The sequence below is a fragment of the Podarcis liolepis genome (assembly GCF_965112155.1).
Source record: "Podarcis liolepis genome assembly, chromosome: 2".
NCBI classification, from domain to species: domain Eukaryota; kingdom Metazoa; phylum Chordata; class Lepidosauria; order Squamata; family Lacertidae; genus Podarcis; species Podarcis liolepis.
The window spans coordinates 87,975,199-87,998,952 of NC_139555.1; the positions used below are offsets into that span (position 1 = coordinate 87,975,199).

The 23,754-nt window shown below is 42.0% G+C and overlaps 2 protein-coding genes and 1 long non-coding RNA gene across 20 annotated transcripts in view; 2 read left to right on the top strand and 1 right to left on the bottom strand.

Moving 5' to 3' along the window:
- Window positions 1-2,123: 2,123 nt before the first annotated feature.
- On the top strand, window positions 2,124-16,482 carry CCDC174 (coiled-coil domain containing 174). 2 transcript variants are annotated; one of them, XM_083492867.1, is made up of 11 exons: window positions 2,124-2,286; window positions 4,736-4,840; window positions 5,616-5,716; window positions 7,242-7,300; window positions 7,513-7,693; window positions 9,363-9,458; window positions 11,086-11,222; window positions 12,060-12,154; window positions 12,826-12,949; window positions 14,488-14,640; window positions 15,236-16,482. In XM_083492867.1, exons 1-11 carry the CDS (start codon window positions 2,245-2,247, stop codon window positions 15,559-15,561), a joined length of 1,419 nt encoding a protein of 472 aa, XP_083348993.1. In that variant the 5' UTR covers window positions 2,124-2,244; the 3' UTR covers window positions 15,562-16,482. The 2 variants fall into 2 exon arrangements, with proteins under 2 accessions (XP_083348993.1, XP_083348994.1); XM_083492868.1 differs by having other exon boundaries at window positions 14,491-14,640.
- LOC310702063 overlaps window positions 5,739-23,754 on the bottom strand; it is a 40,425-nt gene continuing 22,409 nt past the window's right edge. The window contains exons 3-9 of one of the 5 annotated variants that reach the window (XR_014523183.1): window positions 22,578-22,709; window positions 17,938-17,983; window positions 14,685-14,779; window positions 11,591-11,690; window positions 11,237-11,380; window positions 7,819-8,544; window positions 5,739-6,143 (exon numbers count right to left, since the gene is read on the bottom strand). This is a non-coding gene — a long non-coding RNA (uncharacterized lncRNA). Of the gene's footprint in view, window positions 6,144-7,703; window positions 8,545-11,236; window positions 11,381-11,590; window positions 11,691-14,684; window positions 14,780-17,937; window positions 17,984-22,577; window positions 22,710-23,754 lie in introns of those variants that run through there. The other 4 variants (XR_014523184.1, XR_014523186.1, XR_014523187.1 and 1 more) reach the window with 4 other exon arrangements.
- Window positions 17,416-23,754, top strand: part of LOC310701169 (uncharacterized protein C3orf20 homolog) — a 55,704-nt gene continuing 49,365 nt past the window's right edge. For 2 of the 13 annotated variants that reach the window (XM_083491578.1, XM_083491576.1), the window contains exons 1-5: window positions 17,456-17,757; window positions 19,618-19,715; window positions 21,239-21,825; window positions 22,611-22,721; window positions 23,588-23,716. In XM_083491578.1, coding sequence (XP_083347704.1) covers window positions 21,285-21,825; window positions 22,611-22,721; window positions 23,588-23,716 — 781 coding nt within the window. In that variant the 5' untranslated portion in view covers window positions 17,456-17,757; window positions 19,618-19,715; window positions 21,239-21,284. Of the gene's footprint in view, window positions 17,762-18,185; window positions 18,211-19,617; window positions 19,716-20,973; window positions 21,136-21,238; window positions 21,826-22,610; window positions 22,722-23,587; window positions 23,717-23,754 lie in introns of those variants that run through there. The other 11 variants (XM_083491582.1, XM_083491581.1, XM_083491573.1 and 8 more) reach the window with 11 other exon arrangements.

Below are 23,754 nucleotides of genomic sequence, written 5' to 3' on the forward strand. Positions count from 1 at the left end.
ATGAATGTAAGGAGATTGAACTTAATGAGTTTTTAGAAACACCTCAAATCCTTTGCTTTTATATTGCTAAAGTTGGATTTTACAGAAAAACAGACCACTAAAAAGTTCGATCCAGTTTCTTTGTTAAGTAAAGAGCCTGGTCAGGTCTATTATAATATCCACTTTATAATGTAAGCTAGGATAATGAACAGGAGTTCCACAGCCTGTGGCCCTCCATTTATTGTTGTTGGGCTCCAACTCCCATCAGCTCCAACCAGCATGGCCAATGGTCAGGCATGATGGGAACTGTAGTCCAGCAACATAGGTTTTCCACCCCTCTGCTAGAACAGGCAAGGGAAATCCAACACTATGCTAGAGGAGTGTGCACCTTTCCAATTTTAGTAGGCTAGGCATGTTCCAGGGAGGCTTTCTATACCTCTGATCATTAAAATACTTTGATCAATTGCATGGTGCTTTTACAAAGCGAAGCAAACCTGCAGTACTTGTGTTAGGCACAGCCCTCCTTGATGGAACCGTACGTTAAAAGCTTTTCATTCCTTAGACAGTACTGGACTGATATGAACAGAAAGCCTTTGAAACTATCTGTCTCGGCTACTCTTCAGAGCGGTGAATCACACGCCAATAGCAGATCAAGGAACAGGGTTGGGGTGAGGGGCTGAGTCCGATTTCCATAGCCCCCGCTTGCTCATCAATTGAGCAGGTATTCATTACTGCCTGTTGCTCTCTTTCTCTTAATTGAGGAAGGGAATGCCAGCGAAAGGTTACGCTCGTGGCTTGAGCCCATAAATTATGCAATATCACAGTGTGAAACTGACTGACTGGTTACACACCACATTTCAAACATGTCAAACCAAGGCGCATTTCTCCTTTATTAAAATGACTCATACACATCTGAGAGAATGGAAGCGTGAGCCTGAGCCAGTTCCCAGCCAAATCAGAGCTTAAGTAACAGTCTATTACGCCAATTAATTCTAACCTCATAGGATAGTCAGAACTTCCATTCAAATTGGCGTCTCTGTAACATTGCTTTTCCTCCACATTGGGAAGTTTAGAGTTAGAAGCATGGTGCTGCAGTCAGCCTTGGGGTGGGTGGAATGAGAGGCTACAGCTATGCAATACATTCAAGGTAGGCATAATATAGGGCTCATTTGATCAAACCTCAAACCCTACTAACAAATGAATGTAGACTCAGAGTAACCCTAATTATGGAAAATTAGAAGCTGGAAGATTTACCAAAGACATTCTATTTTTCTTATAATAGGGAATCATGAGGATCTTTGTAGAGAAGGGAAGTCTGACTTTCTCTATTTAGCCCTATTTAGGCGTTCTTAAATTCTGCACATGGAGGTGATGTGCAGGGGAGCATGACTACCTCACCATAACCTCCCTACATGATTACTATCCTCTCATGATCAGGAATTTGGAGCATGAGGAAGACTGTCATTTCAGCCGAACACACTTAAGAGTCTGCCTTCAGACCTTTCCTCTCAGTACTAAAAGGACAGGGATGTGTGCCAGCACACATATCCATACACCCCCTGCACACACACACAGATTTAAGATTGGCTCCGCAAACAATTATCCTCGTCCTCTGAACATCAGGTTCTGTTTATAGCTTCTGTCTATGCTACGAACAAGGTGAGTTTCCTATGGTTTGATTACCGTGCGCTCTCCGTTGCAGTTATTGTTAAATAATTAGGAGCCAGAAGAAAGCCTCGACGTACTGCAAATCACCCCGCAATCTGTCCAAGGGCGCCCCCATCTGCCTTCTGCGCTATACGCTACTACCAGGTTCAACGGCGATGTAACCTGTAAGTACCACCTGCTGGAAGCAACAAGAGGTACAACAGGGCTGTTGCCTCCATGCCAGGCTTTTGGACTCTGCAGAGGCAACTGATTATAGTCAGCTGGACTTTCCTTTGAATGAACCCAGCAGAGCTACTTCTTATGTTAACAAGCCTTATTTTTCCTCCCCTGGCCACCCAACCTCTCTGCTCTGCGCTGCTCCCTTAGCGCACCTCCCGCAACGTTCGACACCTCGCGCCGCAAAGCCTTTCTGTCCCTTACGACACTGTCGTAAGCGGCGGTACTAAAGCAGCCGTCTCCATCCCGGAAGCCGGGATCGCGCTTTACGTCGCGCCTGAAGCCGGAAGTGTCCGGAGACGGGGTTTCGTTTCGTTGTGTTTACTGTCTCCGCGCCGCTTGTTTTCGTCTGTCGCTGGGGCGGCCGGCGGCGGCGGCAATATGGACAAGAAGAAGAAGCCGCTGGATGTTACGGTTTCCTCGGTGAGTGGCGAAGCGGGGAGGAAGCCCATAGGGTGCCCTTCTTCCCCTGCAAAGGGGGCTGAGCTGGAAGGCCCAGCCTCTGCTGGAAGGGGGCGCTCTGCACATGCTCGGGGGTACTTGGAAAACCCAGCGTTACTACCTTTGGCATGACAGAAGAAGTTGCCGCCCTTGCACAGATTGTGAGCAGCCCAGGCTAAGCTGTGGGAAACAAATGTTTTCTTTGTGCCACTTTACATGCGCCCTTAAGCTCTAATTTACTTGTCTTTTTAAATTTTTATGGTTATAATTTGCTTTAGATTGTTGTTAATATTGTGGTTTTAATGCTGTAACCTGCCTCGGGACCTTAGGGTTGAAGCGGGGGGGGGGGCGTGTAGTAAGAATATCTACCTTTCGACATTAGGGTTGAGCGCCAGGTATAAATTAAGACCCTTTTCTCATACACCTCAACTTTTCTGCTAATCCCAAGGGCCTCCCTTGATGGTGAACCTTTCAGATTGTCAAGACCATCTTGACAGTTCCTGGGCTCTTTAAATGCGAAGAGGTCCTGATGAGAATGTAATTTTCCAGCTCTTTCCATGTCCTGATAATTCAAATATTTCAGAAAGCATTGCTAAGGGGAGTGGAAACCCAATTAGGTTTTAGGATCATTTTTAGGTCTAGCTCACTCCTTCATAAAATGTTTTAGCTACCCAGAGTACAATAAGATTTTTATGCTGTTGATGTAGACAGCTATTGGACCTGTTCATTCAATCCAACCAGAATGTACTACTCTTAAGTGAAGTACAGACCAGTGTTTTTAGAAATGATCCCACCATTGGCTCCCAGTACGTTTCTGGGCACAATTCAAAGTGTTGCTGCTGACCTTTAAAGCCCTTTAAATGGCCTTGGCCTAGTATACCTGAAGGAGCGTCTCCACCCACATCGTTCTGCCCGGACACTGAGGTCCAGCGCCGAGGGCCTTCTGGCGGTTTCCTCACTGCGAGAAGCCAAATTACAGGGAACCAGGCAGATGGCCTTCTTGGTAGTGGTGCCCACCCTATGGAACATCCTCCCATCAGATGTCAAAGAAATAAACAACTATCTGACTTTCAGAATACATCTGAAGGCAGCCCTGTTTAGGGAAGCTTTTAATATTTGATGAATTATTGTATTTTAATATTTTGCTGGAAGCCGCCCAGAGTGGCTGGGGAAACCCAATCAGATGGGCGGGGTATAAATAATAAATATTATTATTATTATACATGAAAATTCTGAGCAGTTGGTCAGATACCTGAGCTATGCCACTGCTGTGTTGCAGAATGCTCGGTTAAATTTTTATTCACATTTTTGGGGTTTTTTGCATAAAAGAAACACTTGGGTAGGAATGTGCAATGTCTGATAAGATGATGTTGGATATTCTCTTAGGTATATACCGTAAATATTCTGCTTGATCAAGTATATTGATTGGGAGAGTGAGCTGGGACTGACAATCTCATCAATTTCCCCTGCAAATCTTTTTAAAAATGACTGATTAAAAATGACAGTGTATGTTCCATAAAATAAACTGTGTTACAATTTAGTGTTTTTAATTGGAGGTTGGAAACCTTTTCAGCTTGGTAAGTTGTGTTGTTACATCCTCACCCCCCCCCCCAAGAACCACTGTGATAGGAGGGAGATAACATCAGGTGACCCATTTTTCCTTTGCTGCCAAGAATGATCCCAGTCAATGCAAGTGTGGCATATCAATTGAGTTTTCAAAATAATCAGGTTTTATCTGAAGTAATCAAATATCAGTCCTTGTCTTTTTGTAAGGCTATAAAGAACATCTGAATCTAGAACTGCTTATTTATCCTATATTATATTTGGTCTAAGGGACGCGGGTGGCGCTGTGGGTAAAACCTCAGGGCCTAGGACTTGCCGATCGTATGGTCGGCGGTTCGAATCCCCGCTGCGGGGTGAGCTCCTGTCGTTCGGTCCCAGCTCCTGCCCACCTAGCAGTTCGAAAGCACCCCTAAGTGCAAGTAGATAAATAGGGACCGCTTTATAGCGGGAAGGTAAACGGCGTTTCCGTGTGCGGCGCTGGTGCTGGCTTGCCAGCTGCAGCTTCGTCACGCTGGCCACGTGACCCGGAAGTGTCTTCGGACGGCGACGGCTCACGGCCTCTAGAGCGAGATGAGCACGCAACCCTAGAGTCGGACATGACTGGCCCGTACGGGCAGGGGTACCTTTACCTTTTATATTTGGTCTATTTCTAAGCAAACATTCTATGGGGTAAAGTTTTGTCAACCCTCACTTTATATGCATTTGCACTGGTCACCTTACCAGTATTTTAATTTCTCAAGGTTGTAAGTATTTCAGTTGTTGGACTATAGTTGCAAATTTATGTTCTTTTCCACCGAGACTCATTTAAAGTTCTTTATTGTCTTGCTAACTGGGAAATTGTCTTTCTTTTTCGCTGTGCTTGATGCAGCTCATAGACTTGAAAGCTGAACTTTTCCGAAAACAGGAAGAATTCAAAAAAGAAAAACTTCTGAAAGATGCTGGAGTCCCTGTAAAACCTAAAGCAACAAACAAGGTAGAGTTTGTTTACAATTCAATCCTATAACTATCTGCTCAGAAATAAGTTTGCTGAATTCAATGGGAATTGTACATAGGATTGCAGCCTACAACTTAATAACCTTGTTGCATTCAGTGGGACTCTAATTCAAGAGTGATCTTCTCCTTGAACAGCTGCCTGAAATTCTGAACGGTAGTTTCCAGAAATGTAACAGGCTCAAGGCTAAGGAGCTAGAAAGATGCAATTTGAAGAATTGTGTAAACTGACATTCAATAATTCTGTAGTTCTCTATACTACAGATTAGACTTTCTTGTTTCAAGAAGGAGAGCCTGTAGAACCCCATGCTATTGTTAGGCAACTTACTTGCATACCATTTATTACATTTAGGAAGAGTTTTGTAGGAATGGAAAGCTTTGGTGCGCTGGATATAGGGTAGGGGCCTTATGTCACACACTTAAGCTCTGATGTATTTATAACTGGCCAGTACTGGAGCCTAGATGATGGAAAGATCTATCTTTTTTTAAACAAAAAAATAAAAGCCTGCTGGATCAGGTCAAAAGTCCATCTAGTCCAGGATGCTGTTCTCACAGTAGCCAGCCAGATGCCTTTGGGAAGCACACAAGTAGAATCTGAGTGGAACATCACACTCCCCTCTTGCAGTTTTCAGCGACTTGTGTTCAAAAGCATGCTGCCTCTGACAATGGAGGTGCTGGATGTTCTATGACTATTTGTGATAACTGATATAGTATCTGGTATAGTATTTATGTTTCGTTTTGAAAATTTAATGTTACAGAAGCCAAGCATTTGGACTAAACAGAATAAAGGTGTTTCAGATCGATCTGAGAAAGATGCTGAACAAAAGATAGAAGAGCAACAAACACTGGACAAATCAAGGTAATACTTCTGAGAAGGGAAGACATAAAATTTCATTAGTCTGGTTACATATTATACACTGAACAAATGTAGAATAGGACTGTGTGCTTCAGAGCTGATGCTCAGTTTCTGCTTCTGAAATTAGTTCTGAACTTTTGCAGCCCTAGGCTTGAATGCCTGTGCTATAGACAATAATTTCTCTGACACCAAGTGTGTAACCATTTGTGCATCTGATGCCACAGGTTGCCTGTTAAAATGCATCTGAAGTCCATTTCTAAGGGTGTGATTTATCAGACAGTTTGCACATGAGAGAGTTCAGATTCAGGCATATGCTCCTTTGAAATACATCCCCAACTTTGTAGGACGCTCATCAGCATTTTTGCTCAGAAGTCTCAGTTCACTTCAGTGGGTCATTCGTCCCTAGGAAGTGCTCAGGATTGAAGTCTATCTGCAAATAAGAAGAATAAGTAATGTCCTTCATTCTCTGTGTCTGGGGAGTGTAACACTCTTTGCATTTTGACAATTATGTTTTTTTAAAAATAAATATTTATTAAGGTTTTTACAATGTTACAAAATGAAAAAGAGAAAAGAAAAAATACAAAATAAAAATAGTTCAAAACAATTCAATCTTTTCACCACTTATCTTTCATTTACTTGTTTCCCAGACCTCCTCATACCTCCCCTTTTTGTATTCCAGTTCAATTTATTAGTTCAGCAATTCCTTTCCCTCCTTATTTTATCCTGATCTTTAATCTTGATATATTGCAACCTAAATTTACCTGTTAAGAATCCAATTTTTTTCATATTCTTTTATACCATTACAGCTAGAAACCCCTTAACTTCAATCCAACATCATTCTAAGCATTTTGACAATTATGTACAGCATCACATTCTTGGAGGTTTGGTGTCTTTCCAACTGGAACTAGTAGTATCCCTCTTTTCCCATCTCCTTGTTCCTGAGGGCGCTAAGGAACAAATGGCTTGGAATGCACAGGCAAATTCATTAAAAACTGTTGCATTACAGAAAAGGAAGGAACAAGGAAGGAAGTAATGTGCACAGAGAAGAGAGAATTGTGCTTGCAGCTACGGCTCCTGTTGTTTCTACCAAAATAAGTTGCTTTATTAAACCGAAAAAAGTTTCTCCCTAGCATTGCTATGTTTTGATAGTGCCCATGGCTTTGATTATTGCCTTCTGGACCTCTAGGAAAGCACTGTAGCCTCTTTTTTAAAAAAAGTGAAATTGCCTCCGTGTGATTCCTCCTGAGAGGTCCTTGTATATATGCATGCCCATGATTGTGTGGAGGATGTTGCTGTTCTGTCCACAGTTACATCAGTAGTGACCCAGTATTCTCACCATTCCACCCTTGGGAATCAAAAACGCCCCTGTTGCTGCTGGTTTAGGTCGCGTAGGCTGCCTTAAGAGGAAGCAGCCTTGACTGCAGGCAATGATGTAAGAAATGAAATCTTTCTCCCATATTCGTTATGGCAAAAGACTTCATGCTTTTCTCATGGTTAACTGAAAGGGATGTGTTCCTGTGTTTTGTAGGCAGAAACTAGAAGAGAAAGCACAGCTCTATGAGAAGATGACAAAAGGAGACTTTCCAGGTAAGTGAAAGCCTTCTTCTTTATGTACAGCAAAATTGGCAACTATCTCCCTAGGATTGCTTGTCAGATTCTGTTTTCTGCGCATTGTCATGTAGCGTAGTCAAGGGCATTATTGGCAGCGGTAGTGCTGATTGCTGCAATTTTATATTGACTCCTCTCTTGGCTGGGTCCTTTTGATATCTGTCACTTACAGATTGATTTTTCTGTTTTAGATGAAGAAACTGAGGATTTGTACCTTGTGGATTTCACCCAGAAGATTATAGACAAACGGAGAGAAGTACAGGAGCTGTGTGCAAATGAAGCTGCTAGAAAGGCAGCAGAGAAGGCAAACAGGGAGGAAGAGAGACTTTCTGAAGCAGAAATTCCACCTCCTGAGGACCCCACTGAAGAATGGTTTGTGGTTCCATCTTGTTTTCTATTATTTCTCTGCAATTACTACCATCAGTCCCATACCACCTCCCACACAGAGAGCATCTCTTAAGTGAAGGATGCTACTAATCTATAGTTAACTTTCTTACCTATAAGGAAACAGTATTCCATGAGTTTTCCTTGCAAAAGAATTTCCAGTAGACTATGCTTTTTCATATTAAGGGTGATTCAGTTGTACGTTTTCCTTGGTTAGATGTTGCATGAATTTCACACCCTCCTCCATTTAGAATAGAGTTCAGTCATAATATTTTTTTGAACAGCATTTTAAAGTTTGATTCATATGCAGAAGTCATTAAATCAACCAGCTGAAATTCTGTTCACTGCTCTCCTATCAGATGTATACACATCTCTTAGATAAACAGCCACCTTTCCCTTTTTCGTAGCAATATTTTCATAAAACAAAAGTGCATACTTTTTAAAAGCATTGATATTTGTCAGTCTCTCCTAAGACTTCTGTGAACTTGTTGGCCCATAAGATCACAACTGCTATTTTCCTGGCTTGCCTGGAGCTGGTTTATTTAAGCTTGTGTTACAGAAGTTAAATTTCTAGTTATTTAAATTTACTTTAGTTGTAAAAGCATGCATCTTGCAAACAGTCATCTTAGTACTTCAAACAACTCATAAATTGTTTTCTGGACAGTCAGTGAATGTGTAAGAAAAGTGTTGAGATGCTGCAAGGTTTCTCTCCCCGCCCGCCCCCAAATCGGCCCCCAGAGTTGGAAAAAACTCTGATAAACAGAAATTGGATACCTACCAGTAGTTGCTCCTGGGGGGTGGGTAGAGATAGAGAGAGCTACTCCTGGGTCCTTGGCATTCTTGGAAAAAGCAACATAATGAAAGCATAACTCATTGATAGCTAATAATTAGCACTGCATGCTGGGCCCATCAGCACTTTGGACAGCTATGTGTCTGTGCACTCTAAATAATTTGGAGCATTAAACACCAAATATTACTGCCACTCTTAATGGACAGCATTTACTGCTACTGTACTTGTCTGGATCTTGAACAGTTTTCGATAAGAGAAGTAACTGAGAAACCATTTTACATAAAAAGAACATTGACAGACCTTCTGCTTTGCATTTGTGTTCAGCTTTCATTAAAATAGTGGAACAAATGCAGAAGCGATCATTAAATGAGTCTTGAAAAATATTGTTTCAAATTTAATACTTGTGTGGGAAGTCAATGCTGCATCGTTATTTTCGCCACAGGGAGCAGGCACAGTGTGCCAGTTTAGATGCATGCTATTGTACATTTTTAATGGTTCTTTAACTACCTTATCACAAAAGCTAGCAGCTGAATTACAGTGAGTTTTAGAAATGGTTCCAGTATCTGAAGAAGTGTGCATGCACACGAAAGCTCATACCAAGAACTAACTTAGTTGGTCTTTAAGGTGCTACTGGAAGGAATTTTTTTATTTAGAAATGGTGACTCTCATAAATGTTGGGAATGTTGGGGGGGGGGGAGAGAAATAGTTCTCTGTTAAACTTGTGACTGCTAACATTTATGGTGAGGTAACTAAAGGATTGTTCTATGCAAAGCATGCATATTACATGTATGTATTTGTTTCCTTATTTTCTAAGTTATAAATCAGACTGTTACTTCTGTATAAAGCTGATTTTACATTTAATTCTAGGGTAGATTATGTGGATTCCTTGGGCCGTTCTAGACGCTGTATGAAGAAAGATTTGCCACATCTGCTTCAAATGGATAAAGAGCTTCAGGGGAAGAGGTGATGTGATGCTTGTACTAAATTAAATAGCTGTTGTTTTCTTTCACATATGGAATGGTGGGGTATGGGTACTTGTTCAGTTGGACTCTGATGGAAAATGTTCCGTGTTCACAGAAGCGTACATCCAGCTGCTTCTTTACCCCATGTCCTAAGCCCGGCACAGGTTCCTGAAGAATCTTGTTTTGTTTGAGCTAAGAGGATTTTTTTTGTAGAGAACAAATTCTACAAAAATATATGAAAAAGCTTCTAGGAGATGAGCAAGTTGACAAATTGGTCTGTGCATTCTGGTCAAATCTGTGTTTGCAGCGAAGTTAGCAATGCTTCTTGTCGAGGATCAGCTTGGGGAAATCAGGGGTGACTAATTTTTTCGCCAGAAATGTACTGGGAGCCAGTGTAGGTGTTTCAGGACCGGTGTCATATGGTCTCTGCAGCCACTTCCAGTCACCAGTCCAGCTGCCACATTCTGGAATAGGTAGCCTCACGTAGAGCACATTGCAGTAGTCCAAGCGGGAGATAACCAGAGCATGCACCACTCTGGTGAGACAGTCCGCAGGCAATAAAACTGAATTTTAATGTGTCCTAATGAAACCTAGAGGAGTCTGGCATTTTCTGTTCTTGGATAAATGCATTTCAAAGCTTTTTGATCAAGTCAAGGACATGATGTTCTATTAAGTAGAACTTGATTTGTTTTTCCACTATTAAGTCTTATGATAACCGGGCAAAATGGGCATTTTAGGGAAACTAATCGCATGAGTTATTAAGTAATTGGCTCATTAATTTTTTTCCATAGCTAAGTAGGAAAAATAAAAAGATCTTGAAATGTAACTCTGTTGATCTGATGAGGGTAGCTTGCCAATTGCTTTATCTTCTTTTTATTCCGTCTTTGCTTCCCATCAAGAGAATGCCTTCTGCAGAGAAATGTGAACACTTGGCAGTGGGAGGAGCTATTTCATGTATTTTTAGGAATTTTCCAGTTTTTTCTCTTAACATTTTTTTTTTTAAGATAACGAATGAAATGCTTTTTAAGGCAGGATTTTACAGTACCATGTCAGCAGCACATTGCTTCCTCGAAATAGTTTCTGAAAGCTATGTAACAATTTACAGCATTGAGTAATTACAATCCCTTTATATTGTAGAATGTACAACTCAAAGGACATGTAGAGAAATGCTTTTTGGTGGCTGCTCTGCAAGTGTCTTGGCAGTTCAGCAGAATATCTACCCAGAGGTGCTCTAAGGCTCTTAGAGAGCTGCTGTTATATGGCATTGTGCTTTTAAATAGGATATACCGTATTTTTCGCTCTATAAGATGCACCAGACCATAAGATGCACCTAGTTTTTGGAGGAGGATAACAAGAAAAAAAATATTCTGAATCCCAGAAGCCAGAACAGCAAGAGGGATCGCTGCGCAGCGAAAGCAGCAATCCCTCTTGCTGTTCTGGCTTCTGGGATAGCTGCGCAGCCTGCATTCGCTCCATAAGATGCACACACATTCCCCCTTACTTTTTAGGAGGGAAAAAGTGAGTCTTATAGAGCAAAAAATACAGTACTTAATTGGTTTTGGGATTGGTAGGTTTACAACCATTTCTCACTCACAAACTCTTAAGGGATGCTTCCCCTCCCCCCTTAGGCAAATGACAGAAGAGAAGACTTTGTTGTCTGAAGATATGAGAAAGGAGCTTCAGCGTCAGCAGTGGGAAAGGGAAGAAGAAGAAGCCCTAAAGAAACCTATGGGACCAATGCATTATGAGGACATTAGAGAAAATGGTGTGTATTCTTACTGTGCATGCAGACCTGCCTTGAGAAATGAGGTGCGCTTCTACTTCCATTGCATAAATAGATTCAGTTCAGTATATCTTCTCGATCAAGGCCATATCCTGATTTTTTTAGCAAGGTGATCATCAGCGTGCAGAATTCAGAGGATGCTATAATTATATGTTGGGAAAAATGGGAAGTCCCGTGAACTTATACCACATATAATAATAATACATCACACATCTTTACCTAATTAGTGATTAAAATGTTTATATACTGCTGTATCATAAAATATATCACAGTAGTTTATAACAATATATAAAAACATAAAGTCATACAATAAAATCATAAAAAGTTTAAACTCGATCCAGAGTGATTACTGTCAGAAGAGTAGAAATTCTCTGTCCCCATCCTTCATCCGTTGAAAGTGGGGAAAATCCCTTGAAAAAAGATGGTTAAGATTGTTGTGATGTGAGTAATCTGTGTGTATTAAGAGGTGTAATAAACAGGTTACTATTCCGCTTCATTGAAAACTGACTTAAGCAAGCACTGTTTTCCTTTGCCTAGGGAGGGCTGTAGGTCAGTGGTAGAACACATGCTTTCTTTTTTCAAAAGATCCCTGCTTAATTCCCTGGCATCCCAGGGAGGGATAGGAAAGACTCCTGTCTGCAGCCCTAGAGAACTGCAGGTCACTCTAGGTAAAACAGAGCTAGATGGATTCAGTACTCTTCTGTGTTCCTGTGACTAGTGTTGAATATCATCCTAAGAGGCAACTCTCTGTGTCCCAATATCCCTGTAGTTTAATGTAGGATGAATTCATAACACTGTACAAAAACATCTTCCTTTCAGAGGCCAGACAGCTTGGTGTTGGTTACTTTGCCTTTGCCCGTGATCAAGCTTTGAGGAGAAAGCAAATGGAAACCTTAGAAATGCTAAGAGAACAGGTATGAAGTTTAAGTGTTTACAATTGTGCTGGGGGAAAATATATGTTCCACTGTGGAGCTTTTCCTTGGGTATTGTATGGTTGGTGCATACGAGCAGTAACCTAAAATGTCCAGTGCCCCCCTTTTGAAAGACGTGTAGCAATCGTAGCTGAATCAAGAACTGCCAATATGTCTCCGAATTATTATTGTGACATCTGTGGGTAATGAATCTCCACGTGTGCAAATGTAGGGAGATTAAAACTTCAAATTGGGTTGCAGTTTATTTTTTAGGTTTAGGTGCAGAAAATTATGCAGAAGCTCAAGTTTCCCAAATAGATTTCTTAGTGTGACTTCGATTTAAAATACTCATTTCCTTCTAAACCTTTAGTTGTGTGGCTGCAATGAAAAACTTGTACATCCTACTGTTTGTTTTAAGACTGTCTCTGAAATAAGATTTGATCATACCAAGGTTTTATTATCATGCCTTAGTAATTATTAGGCCACTTACAGAAGTGTTTGCAATATCAGAGTTTGGATTTGAAAAATATGGGGGGGGGGGGAGATGGGTTGAAGTAAACTACATGGCTGTTAAGTAGTGTCTGTGTGTGATTGTAAGCAGTGAATTATTGGAAATAGCAACGTAAATCACTTGCTACTGACTACATAAATCAATTTTCATTGACTGTTCTAAGACTACAGACCAGAGAGCAAAACGTGAACATTTAGCAGAGAAACGTAAGGCTGTTTTGGAAGCCAGGCTGTCCAAGCTTCGAGCGAAAAAACGATTGAAAGAAGGTGACACAAAGGAAAATGGAGGTACTTTCTCTATAAATTACTTTCCTTAAATGCAGAGAACAAAGGAGCCACATCTGTATTCATAAAGCTGAACTGTTAATGAGGACTTCGTTAAACGCTGATCATAAGACCAATATTTCATCTCTATTGTATTGCATTTTTCCCCCAGATGGTATTCAGAATCCATTTTCTGAGGGTTATATCTGACTAAGCAACACTCGCGAGAAGACCCATTGAAATAAATTGACTTAAGTTAGCCATGATTTCATTGGGACTTCTCAGAGTATGGCTTGCTCAGATAAAACCTTGAGTCCAATATGATGTTGCAGCTTTTGAGAAGCGTAGAGAAAGATGTTCACTTAGAGAATGCTTGTTAGAGAGGGGGAAGTAGTTGGGAATCAGAGTATTGTGGGATGTACTGATACGGCTAAACTTTATTATTATTTTTTCAATTCAGAGCTCATATATGCCATCTGTGCCTAGTCTCCAAACTTTCTCATTTGTCAGATATTCAGAAGCCTTTGTTAGTCTTCATTAAAATTATTAGGATTATTTCCATCTACTTCAAGGCACTTTCTGTTGCCACTGTTAATTGGCTTCTGTAGGACTGGTGAAGCCTGGCAAAAGTGAAGTCATGATGCATGCTCAATATAGAACCAGGTGGAGAACCTTTTTGACTCCATGGTCCAGATTTTTATCAGTATCAGCCTTGTGAGTAAAATTTGACAGGTACACAAAACTGGCCACCCATCAAAATCCCCTCTGCAGCTTTTCAAAGTGCTATTTGAATCAGTCTCTCCCCTCCTGGTTCCAGTGGTGCTTTGTTCTACTTCTCCTCTAAGTGGGCGGGCAGTAGCAGTAATGCCCCTTTGCTCCCTGCTTGAAGGAGAAAGGAAAGGGCTTTAATCTCTGCTCATCATCATATTACATCCTGCTGCATGATGCTGCTTGCAGCTGGGAACAGGGCAGTGGAACCTATTCAGGATTCAACACTGCCATGCTGATGGGTGGGCGTAGTTATGGGGAGAGGGCATGGCAGGCCAAGAAGGGCCCATGGACTGGAAGTTCCCCACCTGTGATATAAAACAATTGGGGTAAGTAGAAGGAACCTTTGACCCAGCAGATGCTGCTGAACTACAACTCCCTGCCCATTAGCCATGCTTGCTATGGCTGTTAGAAGCTGTAGTTCAGCAACATCTGCAGGGCCAAAAGTTATCTGAAGTCTAGGAAACTATAGTGGAATATTTCCAGTCTTGCTTAGTCCCCCCCCCCTTGTTATTCCAATGCAGCCTTTAAAAGATACATTGCTAAGCAACATTTGAGCTATCTATTGAAATGCTAGGGGTTTAATTTATTTTTTCTTCAATTTCTTGTTTTGTCGTGATTTTATCTACAGCAGTTTTCTTTGCGGGGTGGGGAGGGAACATCCCAGTGAGATGCCCCCCCCCAATTAGGTAATGCTTCAGAGTGTCAACTTGTAGCATGGGAGGAGCTTGTTGAATTATCTCCTGGCTCAGAGTAACATTTGTTTTAATAATCTTTATTCTCCACTAAAATAGAAGAAGAAGTTGCTATGCCAGCAGCAGCTGAATCCAAGCCCATTGAAGTGCCAAGGGTTTCCGCGGAAAATAGAAAAGTGGAAGTGATCATTCAGGAAAGGAAAGATACAAAGCCTGGCGTGCCCTATGTCCGAGAGTGGGATAGAGGCAAAGGTAAAGACTTGAAATGTGCATCAGCTTAGCATGGTATAAAAAACCTTTGAATGGTGAGCTGCTCATACTGTGTCAGTATAATCTCTGCTTTGGTGGGCTGGATCCATTTCAGGTGAAGGAATTTCATGTTGTAATAGTCCTGCATAGGAAAAAAAAGAAAAGAAGGCACCACATTTCCTGTGGATTCGAATCTAAGGTGTTTGGGGAGAAGGCTATGCTACCTCTCTATTCATTAGGCAAAAATGGAAAACATTTTAGCCTCACCTTCTCTCTGTTGTGCTCCTTGATTCCCTTGAGGACTTTTTAGTGAAAAATTATCACCTGAAATAAGAACTTATTTCAACCGGTGACTTTGTTCTCAAAATATTTATTCCCTACCAAAACCACTAGAGGGCACACCATGCAAGAGGAATGTTGACACATTCATAGCATTAAAATGTGTGTTTTCTTCGTTAGTTCTGCCTCTCTAGTTTATTGTGGCTATGCGACAGTGTGACCAAGATTGAGTTAATGGAAGAGTTTGATGGTTAAACATAGTATGTAAAAAATAAAATAAAATTGAGCTTGCTCTTTTCCCCCTTCTTCCTGTTAATAGAATTCACTTTTGGACTGTGGTCAAAGAAGCAGGAAGATCTCAGAAATGAACGAGACCCGGAATTTGCACCTCCCTCTGCTTATTTTATGGGTCAAAAGAGAACGCATGACTTTAGAAGCCAGAATTGGAACAAGCCTGGAACCTCATATGAAAAAACAGAAACCCTGACAAGAAACCTGCCCTCCCCATCAACTGAGCCTTTCAGTAGCAGCTCACAGAGCAATCAGTTCCCCCCTACTCAGGAACATGACAGTGAACTGCAAAATCAACAGCCGGCTTACCAAACTTTAGATGACATGCTGTCATACTATAAACAAGTAACATGAGCTTTTAGATGTTTTGAGATTAATCCGAAAACAGTGTTTGAGATTCTCACTTTTCATTTTGTTTTAAAGCTCAAGAGAAAAGGTATCTTGGTAGGATAGGTATCACATGCCTTTTGTCATGTATGCATCTTACTGCAGCCCTTGTGCTACTTCTGTCACCACTAGCATTAAAGGTTTCTGCTTTTAAAGATTATTGCTATAGTATTCTGTATTCGCTGCCATTTCCACTGCTGTTTGCATCACCATAAATACGATGACTAAGATCCAAGGGCCTCCTTTAGGCACATCTAAGGCCTTGGATCTGGCCAGTGGGAGTGATGATTTAAAAAAATAAATAAATGGTATGCATACCCAGAAAGAGGCCACCATGCTACTTTGTGAACTGCTTTTGAAAATCCCCTTAGTTTTTGAAATACAGTTTATTATTTAACATGACAGCCTATTCTTTGAGAAACACAGCACACACCTCCTTTTGGCATGCAGAATTAGTTGTCCAGGCCTTTGCATCCCAGCATTAGAGTAATTTAGTGCCAACTTGTACAGTATAGTAAACAGCATTCCATGAAAGGTCTTTTAAATTATAAACCATGTCCACCCTGTGGCAGCTGGCATTTGTTCACATACCGAGCAAAATAGTGCATTGAATGGAAGCTTCTTAAGATTAGTATGGTGCTGGTTCTGCTATCCCATTAATCATCTGGATTTCTGACAGTGCTGACAAAGCAAGCAGTTCATGTGGGTGAGTGTTACCAGAAGCTGCTATTTTAATATAATGGAAAGATTCAGCGGTTTTTTTCCACCCATCTCCCTAACCCGAACAGTTGTTTTGTGTTACTTAAATATTTAAAGCTGTCCGTTTCACTGATGCAGAGTTATTAGGATGACAACTGGCAGCAAAATAAAACTGGATGCGTTTTCCAATTCTGCAGTGTCTATTTTAGTTTGAGCTATAAAGTTGATGAAGGATCTGGGGGGCTCATAGCTTTGCAATTGCTTTAAAAAAAAAGGCAACACTCGTATAGTCCCTTTCCTGATTTACTTATCTCAGTGATGTAAACAGGAACAACAGTGTTGCATTGGATGGAGCCAACAAGCGGGGTGGGTGGGTGCAAATGTGTGCGTGTTGGTGGAAGGGAACAGCAATTCCATGTGTCTCAAGATCACATTTCTCTTCAAGAAGTAAGCCCAATGAACGGTGGCAACTTCTATCCTCCAAAGCATTCCTGAGACTTAACAAAGCTACAGCCCACTAGATGGCAATAGACTACTAAAATATTGACAAGCTATGCACAAGGGTCAGACAACTGTTTTATGTACCCAAAAGCTTTAATCAACTGTTGATTTCTAGTACTTAAGAGGAGCTTTAATAGTTTGAAGGGGTGTTAGAAAAACATAGACCAATCTAAAGACAAATCTCTTTAGAAACCCTGGAATATCTGGGTTGACTCCAGCAGCTGGCACCCTGTGGCTTATAGCATTGCTAAGGGGTGCTGCTCAGTTATGTCTACACAGGCTTGCTGCTCTCTCTAGGGTTTTAGGCAGAAGCCCTTCCCAGCCAGCATGAAGATGGCAAGCCCAAGATGTGGGATTTTTTTCATGCATATCATCACATGCTCTGCCACTGAGCTCTGGCCCTTCCCCATCTCATGATGCTTCTCATTTTCACTTCTGACATTTTCAATATAAAAGCACTTCAGCCAACAGCACTGTGGAAGGTAAGAGCAGTCGGCCTTTTAAAGTGTTGCTGCCTGACCGGGCATGGCAGCAGGCAGCAGCCAATGCCTGGCCTGCCAGCAAGGCACTGCACATCAGGTGGGGCCTCTGATTGGCCCGTTTGAAGCTGGCGTTCAGTCAGGAAGTCCTGCCCTGAGATCACGCCAGCCGGTGGAATTCTCAAATGGCCAGCAACCCTGTGAGAACTGTCTGACAGAATGGCAACAGAACAAGAGGCCGTAACCACCACCCACCTGGAAAGGGTGAGTGTCCATTGTGTTCTAGAAACAACAAGTTGAGCTTCTGCAGCTCATTCTTGCCCAGAGTGGCCCTGCGTAAGTGGCCTGAACCTCACTGTGAGAATCTACCTAACAGTGCTCTCTCCTATTATGATGCAAGAATGGGCATGTCATATGGAATGTGCAGCATCACCAACAACTTTCAACTGTGCTGCTGCGACTCTTGGAACATCTGCGGCTAACAGTAGGTAATCCAAAGCATTTCACTGAAAGCATTGAAGTCCATTGTTTATCTATCTATCTATCTATCTATCTATCTATCTATCTATCTATCTATCTCACACGCATTCCAAACCATCTAGGGCCCATCAGAATAAGACCTGAGAGTCCAGGGTTCAAATCCCCACTCAGCCGCAAAGTTCACCTTGGGCCAATCGCTGTCTCTCAGCCTAGCCTGCCTCACAGGGTTCCTGTGTGGATAAAATGGGGGAGAAGGAGAACTATATACGCCACTTTGACCTCCTTTAGAGGAAGGGTGGGATACAAATGCATTTTAAAAATAAAATAAAAATTATGCTGGCTTCCTGCATGCTTATCCCTAGTCAGAAGTAGAACTGACCATGTGGTTCTTCCCAGTCTAACTGTAGAGACTGGGCAGACGGCACACTCTTCAAAATGCAGTAATTGTGCTTATCAGGTATGGAGGAGGGGCAATATTTTGTGTGTTTTTTAAAGGACAATAGCATTTATTAGCTTGTTTACAACGTTTCCACCCCACACCTTCACCATAAATTTATGATCCTTGGGTTGACACAGCAACTGTCCAATCAGAGATGGTAAATTAGGGCTGTTGGGAGGGGGGGGGGAGAAAGCAGGGAGACCAACAGTAGATGGAGCCTGAGCCACTCACAAGGATAGCTAGCTAATTCCAGTTTTGGCTGCTGCCATCTCCCTCTTGAGTTCTACAACAGCAACACTGAGGCTAAGTAGGAAGAAGATGACAGTGACACCACCTGGACTCATTAGTAGGAAAGCAGGTGAGGTCGGGCTAAGGGCAGATGGAGGTTGGGACAGCAACCCATTCCCCTAATGGACCAGCCTCCCCTGTTTTTGCCTGGTGTCTGAATGGTAGAAGTGAGGGTACCAGGTGGGCCTCCCTAGAGAGTGCATTCCAATGGTGAAGACTCACCACTGAGAAGACTTTCTTAATGCTGATGACAGTTGTGTAGTTATTTATCTACTCTGCTTCTTATATACAACTTTTAGAAGACACCTGTAAAGGGAAGTTTTTAATGTTTGATGTTTTATTGTGATTTTATATCAGTTGGAAGCTGCCCAAAGTGGCTGGGGCAACGCAGTCGGATGGGCGGGGTACAAATAATAAAATTATTATGGTTGTAGTCCACAGCATCTGGAGGGAACCATGTTGTCTTCTCGTGGTTCAGGTGGGTGGACTGGACAGCCCGTCTAATATGTTGGTTGCTTCTTTCCGTTTGAGATCGCAAAGCAAGCCCTAAATGAGTGCAAAGAAGTCTCTACTGAGCTGGCTTGTGTGAGAAGGAGGCTGAACTTAATTAGCCATTCCTCTGCAGAGGGTATTAGCCTCTAGCTAGCCGTAGAAACCTCAACTTCCATAAAACTTAGACTGACAGTTTATTAGTTCCAGCTGAAAGTTTACTTTGTAATTAAGAAAGTGCTTCAGATGCATTTTCTAATTAAATCAAGGGTAATTTATCTGTCACACTTGAAATGCCTGGGACTATTTTTGGACTTTTCATTGGTGAACATAGGGGCAATAAAAACAAGCATGGCTGCCTGCTTATGCTGGGAAGTTTTAATGTCTCTTGAATTCCATGTTTTAATTCTCATAGCCTTTTCAATTATACATGATAACTCAGTTCATTTTTTGTCCTTGAAGCCTACTGTGCCAGCTTCTGGCTTTAGGCCACTGCAGTCAGTTTCTTTTAAGATGTATTTCTAAGAGTACCAAAACAAAGTGGTTCTAAGTGTGGCTTGACTGAATTGGGCCCACAGTTTATACATATCTCTAGATTAAATTTTAAGAAAGCAGAAGAGATGCACATCCTGTTCTCCTTCGTTACAGCTGGTTCATTTCATGTCACAGTCTTCAAGCTGTAACCTGGAGCTGAGCTTTAATATACCTGTTGACTGCTGAAGAAAGAGCTAAGTGAAACAGAAAAGGTTGTGTGTGCTTAATCTACTGGTTAATCTCTCGGTTGCACCAAAAAGAGTATGACTGGTATGAGGGCTGTAGATGGAACCAAACGACCAAAGCCTGTGAATTGTTTTCACCACGCACAGAATCATAGATGCTTAAGGGACCATGAGGATCATCTTAGTCCAATCCCCTGCAATGCAGCAATCTATTGCCAAACATGGGGTTTGAACCCAGGACCCTGAGATTAAGAGTCTCATGCTCTACCAACTGAGCTATTACAGCAGGCTTTCTTTAAGCATTAAGCATTTGTGCTTGGGGCCTTCTAAAGCAGCATTCCTACCTCCATATGGTGGAAGCCTTGCTGCAGATGGGTAGCTTGACTCTAGATAAAAGGTAAAGGGACCCCTGACCATTAGGTCCAGTCGTGACCGACTCTGGGGTTGTGGTGCTCATCTCGCTTTATTGGCCGAGGGAGCTGGAGTACAGCTTCCGGGTCATATGGCCAGCATGACTAAGCCGCTTCTGGCGAACCAGAGCAGCACACGGAAACGCCGTTTACCTTCCCGCCAGAGTGGTACCTATTTATCTACTTGCACTTTGACGTGTTTTCGAACCGTTAGGTTGGCAGGAGCAGGGACCGAGCAACGGGAGCTCACCCCGTCGCGGGGATTCGAACTGCCGACCTTCTGATCGGCAAGTCCTAGGCTCTGTGGTTTAACCCACAGCGCCACCCACATCCCAGCTTGACTCTAGGAGAGATGGCTAAATTTGAGCTCCCACCCCCCTCACACACACATTTTATCTAGCTGTCTCTTATACGTGTGTTTCCTGCTCATCCTCCAAGGAACTCAGAGTGGTGAATATGGTGATTTAAAAGCATAGGGGAAGAAGGCATTTTCTAGAAATGAGTCTGCAGTATTGACAAATAACCTGGTTGGGCTGGGGATAGTTGCATAGTCTTCCCAGGATCAAAAAGCAAATGATTCAGAAAGGCTTCCACTTTGTAAGAGTCCTGTAAAGATTACAGTCTAGGTTGGTTTGACCCAAGCTGAATAAAATCTCAAGGAACAGACACCCCTAATCAAAACATTTATATTTGTTTATCTGTCTAGAATGCACTTCTCTTTGTCAATCAACATACTTTCCTCCTCTAGCAAACCATTTCTTGATGATCCAAATCTAGTTTATGCCCCTTCTGTCCCCTGATTCTTCCCTGTCCTGTCCCTAATATCCATTTGGCAAACCCTAACCTCTTCTTGTCCACCACATTTTTTTGTTTAGCTATTGTAGAGTGCAGGTCCTCTGGAAAAGGACCAAGCTCCAGGTGGGTCCCAGGGTGTGCTCTGAAAGATGCAGAAATCTTGTGGAAGCAAATCTGGCTGATGTGAATAGAATACTATCTGGGAACGCTAGGCATGCTTCCCTGAGCTCTTTGGGATGAAGGTGGGATATAAATGAAATAAATATGTGTGAAGTAGTGTTAGTGCTAGCTGTAGAAGGCATTCATAACACAATAACACAATCTTCTCCATCACATTTTTTCAAGATCTGCTCACATCAACTCTAGCCCATGGAATAGGTGAAGTGGTGATATGAATGACCCAAAACCAGACACAAAGACTGACCAAAGAGGCGACTCAAAGGGTAGCTCCAAAGGAGACCAAAAGACTGATCACAAGGGTGACCAAAAGGCTGACCAGAAGCCCAGCCCAAGGACCTCCCCAGTGAAAAGTGTAGACTATGCACAAATCAAAGCCAAGGCACCAAGAGTTCTGGCAGACATGGTACAAATGCTTATCCTTTGGCGTAAAATGGGCTTCCATGTGCCACGAGGGGTCAAGAATATCTTTGAGTTTACATGGGATGAGCTCCTGGTGACACCACCGAGAAAATCATTTGCTGGTTTATATTGTCCTGTGGTCAAGTTTGCTTCCACGGAGGACGCTGATATTTCCTCCACTCCTACTTCAAGAGCTCAGAAGGTGGGTCCAACACCCTCAAGGTTAAAAGGGAATTATGTGACCCCTTCATCTGAAGACCAACAGATGCTTCTCAAATTCCAAAAACGGTCTGTCCATCTCCTCACTGAACTCTTGAAGATGAAGATGAAACTAATGATTGAAGCAGCTGCTGGTGAGATCATCTAAACTAAGTGTTCCTGCCAGCTTCAATTTACACATATAATTTAGTAATCTCTTTGGAAATCCTGAACCTTATCAGACAAGTAGGCACCATCCTCCAGGATGAAACTGAGTGTTGTGGAAGGCAGCACATATCTGTCATGTGCTTACCAGCACATGCTATGGTCCCTGCAGTTGGAAACACCAAAAACCAGGGTTCCTGGTGATGTGGATTATTGCCTTCTCATGTACCCTTGTGTGAATGTAGGCACATTGGAAATATCTGATTGAACATGTGTGTTGCATGGGCAGACCCTGTCACCTTTTGCCTTATATTTGAGTGTACAGGATGAAATCTTTAAGATCTGAGTTGGGCTGAGCTAGCACTCAGAGGCTGAGTTAGCATTCATGAATTATATGCAATTTTTTGACATGGGACTGTAAAGAGGCCAGATTTGTTTGGGCTAGTGCTTTCATTCTTGCTTTGAGGTTCTAGGTTCAATCTCTGGCCTCTCCCACTGATAATAACAAGTGCTTGGTAATAATAACAGAAACCTTGGGAAACTGCTTCCAATTAAACAACACCAAGGTAGTGGGACCAATGGTTTCACTCAGCAGCATTTTTTATCTGCAGTTAATCACACTGGTTAATGGGAAATTACATTCTGCTGCCGCTATGAACACGCACTTTTCTTATTTTATGCATGGTAGCTGCTTTAATATCTATATCTATCTAAATGTACACCCCAATTGTTCAAATATTACCTTTAATTTCTAACCATCATGTCTCCTTCCCAGGCCCCAGTGTTGAGGAGATTGCAAGGAGGTTTTTGGAAGGTGGCCAAAATCTGATCCCGAAAACACGTGAAGATGCAGCTGAATTCACACCCAAAGAGCCTAGGAGGAGAGGTTGGGGAAGAAACAGTGTTGTCAGGTGTTTGGACCCTGTGATAGCACCACTCCTTTAACTGTTTAAACTCTAGTCTCCTTTGCAGCTGGAAATGCTTTTGTTCCCAGGAGTTTTGCATGTGCCAAGAAGATGGGCCAACGAGTGGGTATGGTAGCAAGAACACTTGGGATGAGGCCTTGGTGTATTCATGCACCAGAACGAGATGCGAATGAGGTGGCAGAGTCCAGGCCAGCATATTTTATTCTTACGTTATTTTATTCTTATTTATTAATTTATATATATACTACTTACATGCCAAAATGGCTTCTTAAGCAGCCTACAAGAACAAAATCAATTATAAAATATCCACTCACAGTTGAAATGCATGATAGAACAATTCCACCATCTAACTGGATTGTTAAACCACTCTGAGAATTGTAGCTCTGTGAGGAGAATGAGGATCTCCTAATAACTTTCTGCACCCTTAACAGTTTTATTTTGCAGTGTGTATTAACAGGTGTTTTTTTTTGCAGTGAAGATGTACTTTGTTTTGTGTGAGTTGAATCTTCCAACATTCAGCTTTACTGAACGCCCCTGAGTTCGTATGTTAGGAGAGGGAGAAGAACCTTTCTCTTTCCATTTTCTGTACATACATAATTTCTATCATGTCTCTGCTCTGAACTAAAAAGCCCCAAACATTGTAAGCTTTCCTCCTGAAGCAGCTGCTCCATCAGGCTGCCCATTTTGGTTGCCATTTCAGGTTTTCTTCACAGATGTGGTACCTCTGAGGTATTTTACTTTCTGCTCTCCAGAGTGTTTTCATTTTTAAAACAATCTGAAATTGAAAGGAATTCTTAACTCATCAGTTTGTGTTTTATTGCCGCAGGACGTGGTATGGCACCAATACTTCCAGCGATTCCTATTTCTTCCACCACCCAGCTTATACAGCAAATGTCAATGAACTGTCTTTGCTTTCAGCTGTCTTTGAAAGACACCAAGCAGCAAAAGAGCACAGGTAGATACAATTTCTAGAAAATGAGAGAATACTAAATG

What these genes read in the sequence shown, in the direction of transcription:
- CCDC174 (XM_083492867.1), top strand. Translation starts at nt 2,245, where the DNA reads ATGGACAAGAAGAAGAAGCCGCTGGATGTTACGGTTTCCTCG. An exon ending in GACAAAAGGAGACTTTCCAG is followed by an intron (nt 7,301 to 7,512) that starts GTAAGTGAAAGC and finishes TTTCTGTTTTAG; the next exon opens with ATGAAGAAACTGAGGATTTG. An exon ending in AGAGTGGGATAGAGGCAAAG is followed by an intron (nt 14,641 to 15,235) that starts GTAAAGACTTGA and finishes TCCTGTTAATAG; the next exon opens with AATTCACTTTTGGACTGTGG.